This window comes from Oncorhynchus keta, unplaced genomic scaffold (assembly GCF_023373465.1).
Source record: "Oncorhynchus keta strain PuntledgeMale-10-30-2019 unplaced genomic scaffold, Oket_V2 Un_contig_763_pilon_pilon, whole genome shotgun sequence".
NCBI classification, from domain to species: Eukaryota; Metazoa; Chordata; class Actinopteri; order Salmoniformes; family Salmonidae; genus Oncorhynchus; species Oncorhynchus keta.
Genome location: NW_026289585.1, coordinates 47,501 through 65,000, shown reverse-complemented (window position 1 = coordinate 65,000; position 17,500 = coordinate 47,501). Strand labels below are relative to the sequence as shown.

General features: G+C 47.4%; 1 protein-coding gene across 1 annotated transcript in view; it reads left to right on the top strand.

Moving 5' to 3' along the window:
* Positions 1-17,500, top strand: part of LOC127926487 (dedicator of cytokinesis protein 1-like) — a 138,520-nt gene that overhangs the window by 92,572 nt on the left and 28,448 nt on the right. Inside the window, 1 exon segment of the mRNA XM_052511871.1 lies at positions 11,982-12,119. Within this exon segment, the coding sequence (XP_052367831.1) occupies positions 11,982-12,119 (138 nt within the window).

Sequence of the window (17,500 nt, the reverse complement as noted above, 5' to 3'; positions counted from 1 at the left end):
ATAAAGTCAAACACGCTCTGTTACCAGAGCCTCCTGGCTGTAGAAAACTAACTCTCCAAGATGATTGGCTGTCGGGACTCTGTCTGTTATAAAGTCAAACACGATCTGTTACCAGAGTCTCCTGGCTGTAGAAAAACTAACTCTCCAAGATGATTGGCTGTCGGGACTCTGTCTGTTATAAAGTCAAACACGATCTGTTACCAGAGCCTCCTGGCTGTAGAAAAACTAACTCTCCAAGATGATTGGCTGTCGGGACTCTGTCTGTTATAAAGTCAAACACGATCTGTTACCAGAGCCTCCTGGCTGTAGAAAAACTAACTCTCCAAGATGATTGGCTGTCGGGACTCTGTCTGTTATAAAGTCAAACACGATCTGTTACCAGAGCCTCCTGGCTGTAGAAAAACTAACTCTCCAAGATGATTGGCTGTCGGGACTCTGTCTGTTATAAAGTCAAACACGATCTGTTACCAGAGCCTCCTGGCTGTAGAAAAACTAACTCTCCAAGATGATTGGCTGTCGGGACTCTGTCTGTTATAAAGTCAAACACGATCTGTTACCAGAGTCTCCTGGCTGTAGAAAAACTAACTCTCCAAGATGATTGGCTGTCGGGACTCTGTCTGTTATAAAGTCAAACACGATCTGTTACCAGAGCCTCCTGGCTGTAGAAAAACTAACTCTCCAAGATGATTGGCTGTCGGGACTCTGTCTGTTATAAAGTCAAACACGATCTGTTACCAGAGTCTCCTGGCTGTAGAAAAACTAACTCTCCAAGATGATTGACTGTCGGGACTCTGTCTGTTATAAAGTCAAACACGATCTGTTACCAGAGTCTCCAAAGTCCCTTTATTTCATGTTTAATGAGGTTGGTTCTCCATAGTGACGGGACGAAGGAATGTGTCTGTGGCCTGAGATTTACAAGGGGCGTGGGGCCATAAAACCCCCCACATCTTCAGACCCACACATCTCTCCTCTGTTGGGGTTGAGAGATAATCTGTAGGGTTGTGGTCTCCTGTAACCTGACCTGATCAAGACAGTCATGACACCAATGACAGGTCATTGTTAAAAAATAGAAAAGAGTAGAGGGCCTAGAGAGCTGCCCTGCGGTACACCACACTTTACATGTTTGAAATTAGAGAAGCTTCCATTAAAGAACACCCTCTGAGTTCTATTAGATAGATAGCTCTGAATCCATGGTATGGCCGAAGGTTGAAAAGCCGTTTAACACAAGTTTTCTCACAGGTTTTCTCAACAACAGGTTATGGTCAGTAATATCAAAGCACTGACATATTTTTAGTTATTTCTTTTTTATTTCACCTTTATTTAACCACTACATCTCAATAGAAAACCATCTAAACTACATCACAATAGAAAAACATCTAAACTCCATCTCAATAGAAAACCATCTAAACTACATCTCAATAGAAAACCATCTAAACTACATCTCAATAGAAAACCATCTAAACTACATCTCAATAGAAAACCATCTAAACTACATCTCAATAGAACACCATCTAAACTACATCTCAATAGAAAACCATCTAAACTACATCTCAATAGAAAACCATCTAAACTACATCTCAATAGAAAACCATCTAAACTACATCTCAATAGAAAACCATCTAAACTACATCTCAATAGAAAACCATCTAAACTACATCTCAATAGAAAACCATCTAAACTACATCTCAATAGAAAACCATCTAAACTACATCTCAATAGAAAACCATCTAAACTACATCTCAATAGAACTCAATAGAAAACCATCTAAACTACATCTCAATAGAAAACCATCTAAACTACATCTCAATAGAAAACCATCTAAACTACACCTCAATAGAACTCAATAGAAAAACCATCTAAACTACATCCCAATAGAAAACCATCTAAACTACATCACAATAGAAAACCATCTAAACTACATCTCAATAGAAAACCATCTAAACTACATCTCAATAGAAAACCATCTAAACTACATCTCACTACATCTCAATAGAAAACCATCTAAACTACATCTCAATAGAAAACCATCTAAACTACATCTCAATAGAAAACCATCTAAACTACATCTCAATAGAAAACCATCTAAACTACATCTCAATAGAAAACCATCTAAACTACATCTCAATAGAAAACCATCTAAACTACATCTCAATAGAAAACCATCTAAACTACATCTCAATAGAAAACCATCTAAACTACATCTCAATAGAAAACCATCTAAACTACATCCCAATAGAAAACCATCTAAACTACATCTCAATAGAAAACCATCTAAACTACATCTCAATAGAAAATAATCTAAACTACATCTCAATAGAAAACCATCTAAACTACATCACAATAGAAAACCATCTAAACTACATCTCAATAGAAAACCATCTAAACTACATCACAATAGAAAACCATCTAAACTACATCTCAATAGAACACCATCTAAACTACATCTCAATAGAACACCATCTAAACTACATCACAATAGAAAACCATCTAAACTACATCTCAATAGAAAACCATCTAAATTACATCACAATAGAAAACCATCTAAACTACATCTCAATAGAAAACCATCTAAACTACATCTCACTACATCTCAATAGAAAACCATCTAAACTACATCTCACTACATCTCAATAGAAAACCATCTAAACTACATCTCAATAGAAAACCATCTAAACTACATCTCAATAGAAAACCATCTAAACTACATCACATTAGAAAACCATATATTTTTTAAATTGATTTAACCTTTATTTAACCAGGTAGGCAAGTTGAGAACAAGTTCTCATTTGCAACTGCTACCTGGCCAAGATAAAGAATAGCAATTCGACACATACAACAACACAGAGTTACACGTGGAATAAACAAAACATACAGTCAATAATACAGTAGAACAAAAGAAAACAAAAAGTCTATATACAGTGAGTGCAAATTAGGTGAGATACGGGAGTTAAGGCAATAAATAGGCCATGGTGGCAAAGTAATTACAATATAGAAATTAAAACACTGGAATGGTAGATGTGCAGAAGATCAATGTGCAAGTAGAGATACTGGGGTGCAAAGGAGCAAAATAAATAAATATGAGTATGGGGATGAGGTAGGTAGATAGATGGGCTGTTTACAGATAGGCTATGTACAGGTGCAGTGATCTCTGAGCTGCTCTGACAGCTGGTGCTTAAAGCTAGTGAGGGAGATGTGAGTCCCCAACTCCAGAGATTTCTGCAGTTCGTTCCAGTCATTGGCAGCAGAGAACTGGAAGGAAAGGCGGCCAAAGTGAGGAATTGGCTTTGGGGGTGACCAGTGAGATATACCTGCTGGAGCGCGTGCTACAGTGGTTGCTGCTATGGTGACCAGTGAGCTGAGATAAGGCGGGGCTTTACCTAGCAGAGACTCATAGATGACCTGGAGCCAGTGGGTTTGGTGACGAATATGTAGTGAGGGCCAGCCAATGAGAGCGTACAGATCGCAATGGTGGGTAGAATATGGGGCTTTGGTGACAAACCGGATGGCACTGTGATAGACTGCATCCAATTTGCTGAGTAGCGTGTTGGAGGCTATTTTGTAAATGACATCACTGAAGTCTAGGATCGGTAGGATGGTCAGTTTTACGGGGTTAAGTTTGGCAGCATGAGTGAAGGATGCTTTGTTGCCGAAATAGGAAGCCGATTCTAGATTTAACTTTGAATCGGAGATGTTTGATGTGAGTCTGGAAGGAGAGTTTACAGTCTAACCAGACACCCAGGTATTTGTAGTTGTCCACGTATTCTAAGTCAGAGCCATCCAGATCTAACAGTACAGGTCCCACAATCTTCTTCTCGTGATCTATTTCTTTCAACCAATCATCAGTCATGTGTGTCAGTACCATACACATTGAGTGCTCTTCTCTATAAGCATGCTTTAAGTCTTGTTCATTTTGAAAGAAATAACATTGAATTTGGTTAAACACCATTTTTTTCAGCAGTTTGCTAAGAGCTGGCAGCAAGCTGATTAAGTTTGCTCTTCGAACCAGTAAAGGCAGCTGTACCACTCTTGGGTGGCGGAATGACTTTGCCTTCCCTCCAGGCCTGAGGACAAAGACTTTCCTCTGGGCTCAGATTAAAGATATGACAGATAGGAGTGACTATAGAGTCAGCTACCATCCTCAGTAGCTTTCCATCATGGCAATGTCAGGAGGTTTGTCATTATTGATCAATAAATAAAATAATCTACCTCCCCCACACTAACTTTACAACATTAAAATATGCAAAGCTTTTCTTTCATCATTTGTAATTCTTATGCATGAATATGAAGGCTCGCTGTTCGTTGTTGGCATTTCCTGCCTACATTTTCCCACGTTGCCAATGAAGTGATCATTAAAATAATTGGCAACATCAAATGGCTTTGTGATGAATAAGCCATCTGATTCGCTGAAAAGATGCGGTTGAATTTGTCTTTCTGACCATAATGTCATTTAAAGTTCTAAGTTTTTTTCCATCGTTCTTTATATCATTGATCTTGGCTTCATTAATACAGTCTCTTCTTCTTCTGGGTTGAGTTTCGTCACATCATTTCTCCATGTGCAGTAAGTCAGCCAGTCAGATGTACAGCCAGACTTATTAGCCACTTCCGGCAGGGTAGCCTAGTGGTTAGAGCGTTGGACTAGTAACCGGAAGGTTGCAAGTTCAAATCCCCGAGCTGACAAGGTACAAATCTGTCGCTCTGCCCCCTGAACAGGCAGTTAACCCACTGTTCCCAGGCCGTCATTGAAAATAAGAATTTGTTCTTAACTGACTTGCCTAGTTAAATAAAGGTAAAATAAACATTTAAAAAAAATACAAATTCTTACAACCATGCAGGTTTGTTCAATTCCTCATCAATCCATGGAGCCTTAACGGTTTTCCAACAGGAAGTGAATTAACAGGTGCATGTTTATCAGCACGTGGCTCTTTAGACACTGTTAGATGGTGTCATGTTGTTGTGGGTTGAATCACTTGACCGGGGTTATTACTAGGTGGTCACATGTTGTGATGTTGACAAATGTGTGTCTTTGCATGTGCTCTCTCATAGCATCATAAAGGCTATACTCAGACAATTACTATAGACATGTAATCCCATGGCTTTTTATTAATTCATTCATTTAACTAGGCTAGTCAGTTAGGAATAAATTCTTATTTTACAATGACGGCGTACTCCGGCCAAACCCTCCGCTAACCCGGACGACGCTGGGCCAATTGTGCGTGGCTCTAGCTTCCTACCTGCCTGCCTGCTTTTACACTCTCTATCAGTCTATCAGTCCCGTGTCAGTCCAGTGTCAGTCCCGTGTCAGTACAGTGTCAGTCCCGTGTCAGTCCCGTGTCAGTCCCGTGTCAGTCCAGTGTCAGTCCCATGTCAGTCCCTTGTCAGTCCGTGTCAGTCCCGTGTCAGTCCCGTGTCAGTCCTGTGTCAGTCCCGTGTCAGTCCTGTGTCAGTCCCGTGTCAGTCCTGTGTCAGTCCCGTGTCAGTCCAGTGTCAGTCCAGTGTCAGTCCCGTGTCAGTCCCGTCAGTCCCGCGTCAGTCCCGTCAGTCCAGTGTCAGTCCCGTCAGTCAGTGTCAGTCCCGTGTCAGTCCAGTGTCAGTCCCGTGTCAGTCCCGTGTCAGTCCCGTGTCAGTCCAGTGTCAGTCCTGTGTCAGTCCAGTGTCAGTCCAGTGTCAGTCCCGTGTCAGTCCAGTGTCAGTCCAGTGTCAGTCCCGTGTCAGTCCCGCGTCAGTCCCGCGTCAGTCCCTTGTCAGTCCCGTGTCAGTACAGTGTCAGTCCCGTGTCAGTCCAGTGTCAGTCCCGTGTCAGTCCAGTGTCAGTCCCATGTCAGTCCCTTGTCAGTCCCGTGTCAGTCCCGTGTCAGTCCCGTGTAAGTCCCGTGTAAGTCTTGTGTCAGTCCTGTGTCAGTCTTGTGTCAGTCCAGTGTCAGTCCCATGTCAGTCCCTTGTCAGTCCCGTGTCAGTCCTGTGTCAGTCCCGTGTCAGTCCTGTGTCAGTCCCGTGTCAGTCCAGTGTCAGTCCAGTGTCAGTCCCGTCAGTCCCGCGTCAGTCCCGCGTCAGTCCAGTGTCAGTCCCGCGTCAGTCCAGTGTCAGTCCCGTGTCAGTCCAGTGTCAGTCCCGTGTCAGTCCAGTGTCAGTCCCGTGTCAGTCCAGTGTCAGTCCTGTGTCAGTCCAGTGTCAGTCCAGTGTCAGTCCCGTGTCAGTCCAGTGTCAGTCCAGTGTCAGTCCCGTGTCAGTCCCGTGTCAGTCCCGTGTCAGTCCCGTGTCAGTCCCGTGTCAGTCCAGTGTCAGTCCAGTGTCAGTCCCGTGTCAGTCCCGCGTCAGTCCCGCGTCAGTCCCGCGTCAGTCCAGTGTCAGTCCCGCGTCAGTCCAGTGTCAGTCCCGTGTCAGTCCAGTGTCAGTCCCGTGTCAGTCCCGTGTCAGTCCCGTGTCAGTCCAGTGTCAGTCCTGTGTCAGTCCCGTGTCAGTCCAGTGTCAGTCCCGTGTCAGTCCAGTGTCAGTCCCGTGTCAGTCCCGTGTCAGTCCCACGTCAGTCCCGTGTCAGTCTTGTGTCAGTCCAGTGTCAGTCCCGTGTCAGTCCAGTGTCAGTCCAGTGTTCAGTCCAGTGTCAGTCCCGTGTCAGTCTTGTGTCAGTCCAGTGTTCAGTCCAGTGTCAGTCCCACGTCAGTCCCGTGTCAGTCCAGTGTCAGTCCCGTGTCAGTCTTATCAGTCCCGTGTCAGTCCAGTGTCAGTCCCGCGTCAGTCCAGTGTCAGTCCAGTGTCAGTCCTGTGTCAGTCCCGTGTCAGTCCCGTGTCAGTCCAGTGTCAGTCCTGTGTCAGTCCCGTGTCAGTCCAGTGTCAGTCCTGTGTCAGTCCAGTGTCAGTCCCGTGTCAGTCCCGTGTCAGTCCCGTGTCAGTCCCGTGTCAGTCCAGTGTCAGTCCCGTGTCAGTCCCGCGTCAGTCCCGCGTCAGTCCAGTGTCAGTCCCGTGTCAGTCCAGTGTCAGTCCCGTGTCAGTCCCGTGTCAGTCCAGTGTCAGTCCCGTGTCAGTCCCGTGTCAGTCCAGTGTCAGTCCCGTGTCAGTCCAGTGTCAGTCCCGTGTCAGTCCCGTGTCAGTCCAGTGTCAGTCCAGTGTCAGTCCCACGTCAGTCCCACGTCAGTCCCGTGTCAGTCCCGTGTAAGTCTTGTGTCAGTCCCGTGTCAGTCCTGTGTCAGTCCCGTGCCAGTCCCGTGTCAGTCCCGTGTCAGTCCCGTGTCAGTCCAGTGTCAGTCCCGTGTCAGTCCCGTGTCAGTCCAGTGTCAGTCCAGTGTCAGTCCCACGTCAGTCCCACGTCAGTCCCGTGTCAGTCCCGTGTCAGTCCAGTGTTCAGTCCAGTGTCAGTCCCGTGTCAGTCCTGTGTCAGTCCAGTGTCAGTCCCGTGTCAGTCCCATTCTACGTCAGTCCGTGTCAGTCCCGTGTCAGTCCAGTGTCAGTCCCTTGCGTCAGTCCAGTGTCAGTCCAGTGTCAGTCCTGTGTCAGTCCCGTGTCAGTCCCGTGTCAGTCCCGTGTCAGTCCAGTGTCAGTCCTGTGTCAGTCCCGTGCCAGTCTTGTGTCAGTCCAGTGTCAGTCCAGTGTCAGTCCCGTGTCAGTCCAGTGTCAGTCCAGTGTCAGTCCAGTGTCAGTCCCGTGTCAGTCCCGTGTAAGTCTTGTGTCAGTCCAGTGTCAGTCCAGTGTCAGTCCCGTGTCAGTCCAGTGTCAGTCCAGTGTCAGTCCAGTGTCAGTCCAGTGTCAGTCCCGTGTCAGTCCCGTGTCAGTCCAGTGTCAGTCCCGTGTCAGTCCAGTGTCAGTCCCGTGTCAGTCCCGTGTCAGTCCAGTGTCAGTCCCGCGTCAGTCCCGTGTCAGTCCCGTGTCAGTCCAGTGTCAGTCCCACGTCAGTCCCGTGTCAGTCCCGTGTCAGTCCCGTGTCAGTCCTGTGTCAGTCCCGTGTCAGTCCCGTGTCAGTCCCGTGTCAGTCCCGTGTCAGTCCAGTGTCAGTCCCGTGTCAGTCCAGTGTCAGTCCAGTGTTCAGTCCAGTGTCAGTCCCGTGTCAGTCTTGTGTCAGTCCAGTGTTCAGTCCAGTGTCAGTCCCACGTCAGTCCCGTGTCAGTCCAGTGTCAGTCCCGTGTCAGTCTTATCAGTCCCGTGTCAGTCCAGTGTCAGTCCCGTCAGTCCAGTGTCAGTCCAGTGTCAGTCCTGTGTCAGTCCCGTGTCAGTCCCGTGTCAGTCCCGTGTCAGTCCAGTGTCAGTCCTGTGTCAGTCCCGTGTCAGTCCAGTGTCAGTCCTGTGTCAGTCCAGTGTCAGTCCAGTGTCAGTCCCGTGTCAGTCCCGTGTCAGTCCCGTGTCAGTCCAGTGTTCAGTCCAGTGTCAGTCCCACGTCAGTCCCGTGTCAGTCCAGTGTCAGTCCCGTGTCAGTCTTATCAGTCCCGTGTCAGTCCAGTGTCAGTCCCGCGTCAGTCCAGTGTCAGTCCAGTGTCAGTCCTGTGTCAGTCCCGTGTCAGTCCCGTGTCAGTCCCGTGTCAGTCCCGTGTCAGTCAGTGTCAGTCCTGTGTCAGTCCCGTGTCAGTCCAGTGTCAGTCCTGTGTCAGTCCAGTGTCAGTCCAGTGTCAGTCCCGTGTCAGTCCCGTGTCAGTCCCGTGTCAGTCCCGTGTCAGTCCAGTGTCAGTCCCGTGTCAGTCCCGTGTCAGTCCCGTGTCAGTCCCGTGTCAGTCCCGTGTCAGTCCCGTGTCAGTCCCGTGTCAGTCCCGTGTCAGTCCCGTGTCAGTCCCACGTCAGTCCCACGTCAGTCCCGCGTCAGTCCCGCGTCAGTCCCGCGTCAGTCCCGTGTCAGTCCCGTGTCAGTCCAGTGTCAGTCCCGCGTCAGTCCAGTGTCAGTCCCTGTCAGTCCAGTGTCAGTCCCGCATCAGTCCCGTGTCAGTCCCGTGTCAGTCCCGTGTCAGTCCAGTGTCAGTCCCGCGTCAGTCCCGTGTCAGTCCCGTCAGTCCCACGTCAGTCCGTGTCAGTCCGTGTCAGTCCCGTGTCAGTCTCGTGTCAGTCCAGTGTCAGTCCCGTGTCAGTCCCGTGTCAGTCCAGTGTCAGTCCCGTGTCAGTCCAGTGTCAGTCCCGTGTCAGTCCAGTGTCAGTCCCGTGTCAGTCCTGTGTCAGTCCACTGTACTCTAAGCTTTGCTGTGTCGTGTAAAGGAGCAGTGTGATAACAGAAGAGAAACCACACAGTGTGTCTAGAGAGTAGGAGCATGGTGAGGTGACTATGGCAACCAGGCCTTCTACATTCTACCGGGGTTGTAATGAACACGGCCATGTTCCCTTGGCTTTCTCAGCGGGCGTGGGTTCTAAAGACACACACACACACACACACACACAAACAAGTACACTCCCACACACACACACACCATGACTTACTGTGAGTTCGGACGTAAGTCCCAGTGTCTACCTGACACCAGTAGGAGGGGAATGTTATGGAGTATAATATACCACCTGACACCAGTAGGAGGGGAATGTTATGGAGTATAATATACCACCTGACACCAGTAGGAGAGGAATGTTATGGAGTATAATATACCACCTGACACCAGTAGGAGAGGAATGTTATGGAGTATAATATACCACCTGACACCAGTAGGAGGGGAATGTTATGGAGTATAATATACCACCTGACACCAGTAGGGGGAATGTATAATAATATACCACCTGACACCAGTAGGAGGGGGAATGTTATGGAATAATATACCACCTGACACCAGTAGGAGAGGAATGTTATGGATATAATATACCACCTGACACCAGTAGGAGGGGAATGTTATGGAGTATAATATACCACCTGACACCAGTAGGAGGGAATGTTATGGAGTATAATATACCACCTGACACCAGTAGGAGGGGAATGTTATGGAGTATAATATACCACCTGACACCAGTAGGAGGGGAATGTTATGGAGTATAATATACCACCTGACACCAGTAGGAGGGGTTATGGAGTATGTTATGGAGTATAATATAATATACCACCTGACACCAGTAGGAGGGGAATGTTATGGATTATAATATACCACCTGACACCAGTATAATATAATATACCACCTGACACCAGTAGGAGGGGAATGTTATGGATTATAATATACCACCTGACACCAGTAGGAGGGGAATGTTATGGATTATAATATACCACCTGACACCAGTAGGAGGGGAATGTTATGGATAGGAGGGGAAATTTATGGAGTATAATATACCACCTGACACCAGTAGGAGGGAATGTTATGGAGTATAATATACCACCTGACACCAGTAGGAGGGAATGTTATGGAGTATAATATACCACCTGACACCAGTAGGAGGGGAATGTTATGGAGTATAATATACCACCTGACACCAGTAGGAGGGGAATGTTATGGAGTATAATATACCACCTGACACCAGTAGGAGAGGAATGTTATGTAGGAGTATAATATACCACCTGACACCAGTAGGAGGAATGTTATGGAGTATAATATACCACCTGACACCAGTAGGAGTAGGAGGGAATGTTATGGAGTATAATATACCACCTGACACCAGTAGGAGGGGAATGTTATGACACCAGTAGTATAATATACCACCTGACACCAGTAGGAGGGGAATGTTATGGAGTATAATATACCACCTGACACCAGTAGGATAATATACCACCTGACACCAGTAGGAGGGGAATGTTATGGAGTATAATATACCACCTGACACCAGTAGGAGGGAATGTTATGGAGTATAATATACCACCTGACACCAGTAGGAGGGGAATGTTATGGAGTATAATATACCACCTGACACCAGTAGGAGGGAATGTTATGGAGTATAATATACCACCTGACACCAGTAGGAGGGAATGTTATGGAGTATAATATACCACCTGACACCAGTAGGAGGGGAATGTTATGGAGTATAATATACCACCTGACACCAGTAGGAGAGGAATGTTATGGAGTATAATATACCACCTGACACCAGTAGGAGAGGGAGTAATGTTATGGAGTATAATATACCACCTGACACCAGTAGGAGGGGAATGTTATGGAGTATAATATACCACCTGACACCAGTAGGAGAGGAATGTTATGGAGTATAATATACCACCTGACACCAGTAGGAGGGAATGTTATGGAGTATAATATACCACCTGACACCAGTAGGAGAGGAATGTTATGGAGTATAATATACCACCTGACACCAGTAGGAGGGAATGTTATGGAGTATAATATACCACCTGACACCAGTAGGAGGGGAATGTTATGGACTATAATATACCACCTGACACCAGTAGGAGGGAATGTTATGGAGTATAATATACCACCTGACACCAGTAGGAGGGGAATGTTAATATAATTATGGAGTATAATATAATATACCACCTGACACCAGTAGGAGGGGAATGTTATGGAGTATAATATACCACCTGACACCAGTAGGAGGGGAATGTTATGGAGTATAATATACCACCTGACACCAGTAGGAGGGGAATGTTATAATAATATACCACCTGACACCAGTAGGAGGTTATGAATGTTATGGAGTATAATATACCACCTGACACCAGTAGGAGTAGGAATGTTATGGAGTATAATATACCACCTGACACCAGTAGGAGAGGAATGTTATGGAGTATAATATACCACCTGACACCAGTAGGAGGGGAATGTTATGGAGTATAATATACCACCTGACACCAGTAGGAGGGGAATGTTATGGAGTATAATATACCACCTGACACCAGTAGGAGGGGAATGTTATGGAGTATAATATACCACCTGACACCAGTAGGAGGGGAATGTTATGGAGTTTTAAGTCCATTTTGTTGTCTTGTGGTCCCTTGATGTGTGTGTGTGTGTGTGTGTGTGTGTGTGTGTGTGTGTGTGTGTGTGTGTGTGTGTGTGTGTGTGTGTGTGTGTGTGTGTGGTGTGTGTGTGTGTGTGTGTGTGTGTGTCTTCAAACCCCTTTACATGACCGTTGTGATCATTGTGTGTTTCCAGATCCCTTACTTAGCTGATGGAGTTCGTATCCATGGAGAGAAAGTGTCTGAGGCTCTGAGGCCTTTCCATGACCGCCTGGAGGCCTGCTTCAAACAGCTCAGAGAGAAAGTGGAGAAACAGTACGGAGTCAAGACACTGGTAATATCTCTCTTCTCCTCTCGTCTCTCTTCTCCTCACATCTCGTCTCCTCTCCTCTCTTCTCGTCTCCTCTCCTCTCTTCTCCTCTTGTCTCCTCTGCTCTCTTCTCGTCTCCTCTCCTCTCTTCTCCTCTCCTCTCTTCTCCTCTTGTCTCCTCTCGTCTCCTCTCCTCTCCTTTCTTCTCCTCTCGTCTCCTCTCTTCTCCTCTCCTCTCGTCTCCTCTCCTCTCTTCTCCTCTCGTCTCCTCTCCTCTCTTCTCCTCTCGTCTCCTCTCCTCTCTTCTCCTCTCTTCTCCTCTCCTCTCTTCTCCTATCCTCTCGTCTCCTCTCTTCTCCTCTCGTCTCCTCTTTCCTATGCACTCTTCTCCATTCTCCTCTCTCTTCTCCTCTCTTCTCCTCTCTCCTATGCTCTCGTCTCCTCTCTTCTCATCTCTCCTCTTTTCCGCTCTTTTCCGCTCTCTTCTCCTCTCTTCTCCTCTCTCCTATGCTCTCGTCTCATCTTTCCTCTTCTCTGTTCTCCTCTTCTCCCTTCTCTTCCTCTCTTCTCTGCTCTCCTCTCTTCTCTTCTCCTTTCTTCCTGTCTACTTCTTCTCTTTCTCTGTCCTATTTCCTCCTCTCCTCTCATCTCATCCTACTCTCTCCTACTCATTTTAAATTGACATGTTAGTAATATAGCAGACACTCTTAGCCAGTGCCACTTACAGTTAGTGCATTCATCTCCAGATAGCTTGGTGAGACAACCACATATCACAGTTAGTGCATTCATCTCCAGATAGCTAGGTGAGACAACCACATATCACAGTTAGTGCATTCATCTCCAGATAGCTAGGTGAGACAACCACATATCACAGTTAGTGCATTCATCTCCAGATAGCTAGGTGAGACAACCACATATCACAGTTAGTGCATTCATCTCCAGATAGCTAGGTGAGACAACCACATATCACAGTTAGTGCATTCATCTCCAGATAGCTAGGTGAGACAACCACATATCACAGTTAGTGCATTCATCTCCAGATAGCTAGGTGAGACAACCACATATCACAGTTAGTGCATTCATCTCCAGATAGCTTGGTGAGACAACCACATATCACAGGCATAGAAAGTAGATTTTCCCTCAATAACGTAGCTGTCAGTAGAGTCCGAGTTGTCAGTAGAGTCTGAGCTGTCAGTAGAGTCCCAGCTGTCAGTAGAGTCCCAGCTGTCAGTAGAGTCCCAGCTGTCAGTAGAGTCCCAGCTGTCAGTAGAGTCCCAGCTGTCAGTAGAGTCCCAGCTGTCAGTAGAGTCCCAGCTGTCAGTAGAGTCCCAGCTGTCAGTAGAGTCCCAGCTGTCAGTAGAGTCCCAGCTGTCAGTAGAGTCCGAGCTGTCAGTGGAGTCCGAGCTGTCAGTGGAGTCCGAGCTGTCAGTAGAGTCCGAGCTGTCAGTGGAGTCCGAGCTGTCAGTGGAGTCCGAACTGTCAGTGGAGTCCGAGCTGTCTGTAGAGTTCGAGCTGTCAGTACAGTCCGATCTGTCAGTAGAGTCCGAGCTGTCAGTAGAGTCCGAGCTGTCAGAAGAGTCCGAGCTGTCAGTAGAGTCCGGGCTGTCAGTAGAGTCCGGGCTGTCAGTAGAGTCCGAGCTGTCAGGAGAGTCCGAGCTGTCAGGAGAGTCCGAGCTGTCAGGAGAGTCCGAGCTGTCAGTAGAGTCCGAGCTGTCAGGAGAGTCCGGGCTGTCAGTAGAGTCCGAGCTGTCAGTAGAGTCCGGGCTGTCAGTAGAGTCCGAGCTGTCAGTAGAGTCCGAGCTGTCAGTAGAGTCAGGGCTGTCAGTAGAGTCAGAGCTGTCAGAAGAGTCAGAGCTGTCAGAGCTGTCAGGAGAGTCCGAGCTGTCAGGGGTGGGGAGGCTCAAGTGAAAGGAGTGTGAGAAGGAGGATTATTTAAGATACTATTTGAAGAGGGCGGGTTTCAGATGTTTTCAGAAGATGGGCAGGTACTCTGCTGTCCTCGCTTCAGGGGGAAGCTGGTTCCACCATTGGGGTGCCAGGAAGGACAGAGAAGAGCTTGGACTGGGTTGAGTGGGAGCTGCCCTCCCTTAGGGGTGGGAGGGCCTAGAGACCAGAGGTTGCAGATAGAGTGTTCGGGGTGTTGAGTTTGAGCAGAGCCTGAAGGCAGGGAGGGAGAGCTGCCCTCCCGTAGGGGTGGGAGGGCCTAGAGACCAGAGGTGGCAGATAGAGTGTTCGGGGTGTTGAGTTTGAGCAGAGCCTGAAGGTAGGGAGGGAGAGCTGCCCTCCCGTAGGGGTGGGAGGGCCTAGAGACCAGAGGTGGCAGATAGAGTGTTTGGGGTGTTGAGTTTGAGCAGAGCCTGAAGGTAGGGAGGGAGAGCTGCCCTCCCGTAGGGGTGGGAGGGCCTAGAGACCAGAGGTGGCAGATAGAGTGTTTGGGGTGTTGAGTTTGAGCAGAGCCTGAAGGTAGGGAGGGAGAGCCCTCCCGTAGGGGTGGGAGGGCCTAGAGACCAGAGGTGGCAGATGGGGTGTTGAGTTTGAGCAGAGCCTGAAGGTAGGGAGGAGCAGTTCCTCTTGAGCTACTGCTTCTCTCTCCTCTCCTGTTGTTGGCCCATTAAAAAGTGTCCCTGGATTTATTTCCTCGAACAGACTGTTATGCCATCACCTGCAGTGTTGTCAAAATGATGGGCACAATGAGGATTATTTTACACCTACGTTTTATGTGATAACATGGTTTGTTGTTGACGCATGGAGAGAACAGAACAGACTGACCGTGACTCAGTATTTCAGGTCCTTCTCTCCATCTCCCCAAGTACAGACATGATATTTGTGGTCTTCCTGAACAACACTCTATTGTGTCCTGTTCTTCTCAGAGTCATTCCTACTGTAGCTGGGACACAATGCTGCAGGCAGTGTTACCTGCCAGACCCTGGGTCAGTTCAGTATGGAAGAGCACACACACACTGAATCACCCCTAGACATGGATCTATAGATGCTATTAACTAACACTGATGGGAGGAGGAGGGTATTGATCACTCAAAGATAGGAGGAGGAGGAGGGTATTGATCACTCAAAGATAGGAGGAGGAGGGTATTGATCACTCAAAGATAGGAGGAGGAGGGTATTGATCACTCAAAGATAGGAGGAGGAGGAGGGTATTGATCACACAAAGATAGGAGGAGGAGGAGGAGGAGGGTATTGATCACACAAAGGTAGGAGGAGGGTATTGATCACTCAAAGATAGGAGGAGGAGGAGGGTATTGATCACTCAAAGATAGGAGGAGGAGGGTATTGATCACTCAAAGATAGGAGGAGGAGGGTATTGATCACTCAAAGATAGGAGGAGGAGGAGGGTATTGATCACTCAAATATAGGAGGAGGAGGAGGGTATTGATCACTCAAAGATAGGAGGAGGAGGAGGAGGGTAATGATCACTCAAAGATAGGAGGAGGAGGAGGAGGGTATTGATCACTCAAAGATAGGAGGAGGAGCAGGGTATTGATCACTCAAAGATAGGAGGAGGGTATTGATCACTCAAAGATAGGAGGAGGAGGAGCGTATTGATCACTCAAAGATAGGAGGAGGAGGGTATTGATTACTCAAAGATAGGAGGAGGAGGAGGAGGTATTGATCACTCAAAGATAGGAGGAGGGTATTGATCACTCAAAGATAGGAGGAGGAGGAGGGTATTGATCACTCAAAGATAGGAGGAGGGGAGGGTATTGAGCACTCAAAGATAGGAGGAGGGTATTGATCACTCAAAGATAGGAGGAGGAGGATATTGATCACTCAAAGATAGGAGGAGGAGGAGTGTATTGATCACTCAAAGATAGGAGGAGGGGGTATTGATCACTCAAAGATAGGAGGAGGAGGAGGGTATTGATCACTCAAAGATAGGAGGAGGGGAGGGTATTGATCACTCAAAGATTGGAGGAGGTGGAGGGTATTGATCACTCAAAGATAGGAGGAGGAGGAGGAGGGTGATCACTCAAAGATAGGAGGAGGAGGGTATTGATCACTCAAAGATAGGAGGAGGGGAGGGTATTGATCACTCAAAGATAGGAGGAGGAGGAGGGTATTGATCACTCAAAGATAGGAGGAGGGGGGTATTGATCACTCAAAGATAGGAGGAGGGGGAGGTATTTATCACTCAAAGATAGGAGGAGGAGGAGGGTATTGATCACTCAAAGATAGGAGGAGGGTATTGATCACTCAAAGATAGGAGGAGGGGAGGGTATTGATCACTCAAAGATAGGAGGAGGAGGAGGGTATTGATCACTCAAAGATAGGAGGAGGGGAGGGTATTGATCACTCAAAGATATGAGGAGGAGGAGGGGTATTGATCACTCAAAGATAGGAGGAGGGGGAAGGTATTGATCACTTAAAGATAGGAGGAGGAGGAGGGTATTGATCACTCAAAGATAGGAGGAGGAGGAGGGTATTGATCACTCAAAGATAGGAGGAGGAGGAGGGTATTGAGCACTCAAAGATAGGAGGGGGGGTATTGATCACTCAAAGATAGGAGGAGGAGGATATTGATCACTCAAAGATAGGAGGAGGGGGGAGGGTATTGATCACTCAAAGATAGGAGGAGGAGGAGTGTATTGATCACTCAAAGATAGGAGCAGGGTATTGATCACTCAAAGATAGGAGGAGGAGGGTATTGATCACTCAAAGATAGGAGGAGGGGAGGGTATTGATCACTCAAAGATAGGAGGAGGTGGAGGGTATTGATCACTCAAAGATAGGAGGAGGAGGAGGAGGGTATTGATCACTCAAAGATAGGAGGAGGAGGGTATTGATCACTCAAAGATAGGAGGAGGGGAGGGTATTGATCACTCAAAGATAGGAGGAGGAGGAGGGTATTGATCACTCAAAGATAGGAGGAGGGTATTGATCACTCAAAGATAGGAGGAGGGGAGGGTATTGATCACTCAAAGATAGGAGGAGGAGGAGGGTATTGATCACTCAAAGATAGGAGGAGGAGGAGGGTATTGATCACTCAAAGATAGGAGGAGGGTATTTATCACTCAAAGATAGGAGGAGGGGGAGGGTATTGATCACTCAAAGATAGGAGGAGGAGGAGGAGGGTATTGATCACTCAAAGATAGGAGGAGGAGGAGGAGGGTATTGATCACTCAAAGATAGGAGGAGGGGGAGGGTATTGATCACTCAAAGATAGGAGGAGGAGGAGGGTATTGATCACTCAAAGATAGGAGGAGGGGAGGGTATTGATCACTTAAAGATAGGAGGAGGAGGAGGGTATTGATCACTCAAAGATATGAGGAGGAGGAGGGTATTGATCACTCAAAGATAGGAGGAGGAGGGTATTGATCACTCAAAGATAGGAGGAGGGGAGGGTATTGATCACTCAAAGATAGGAGGAGGAGGAGGGTATTGATCACTCA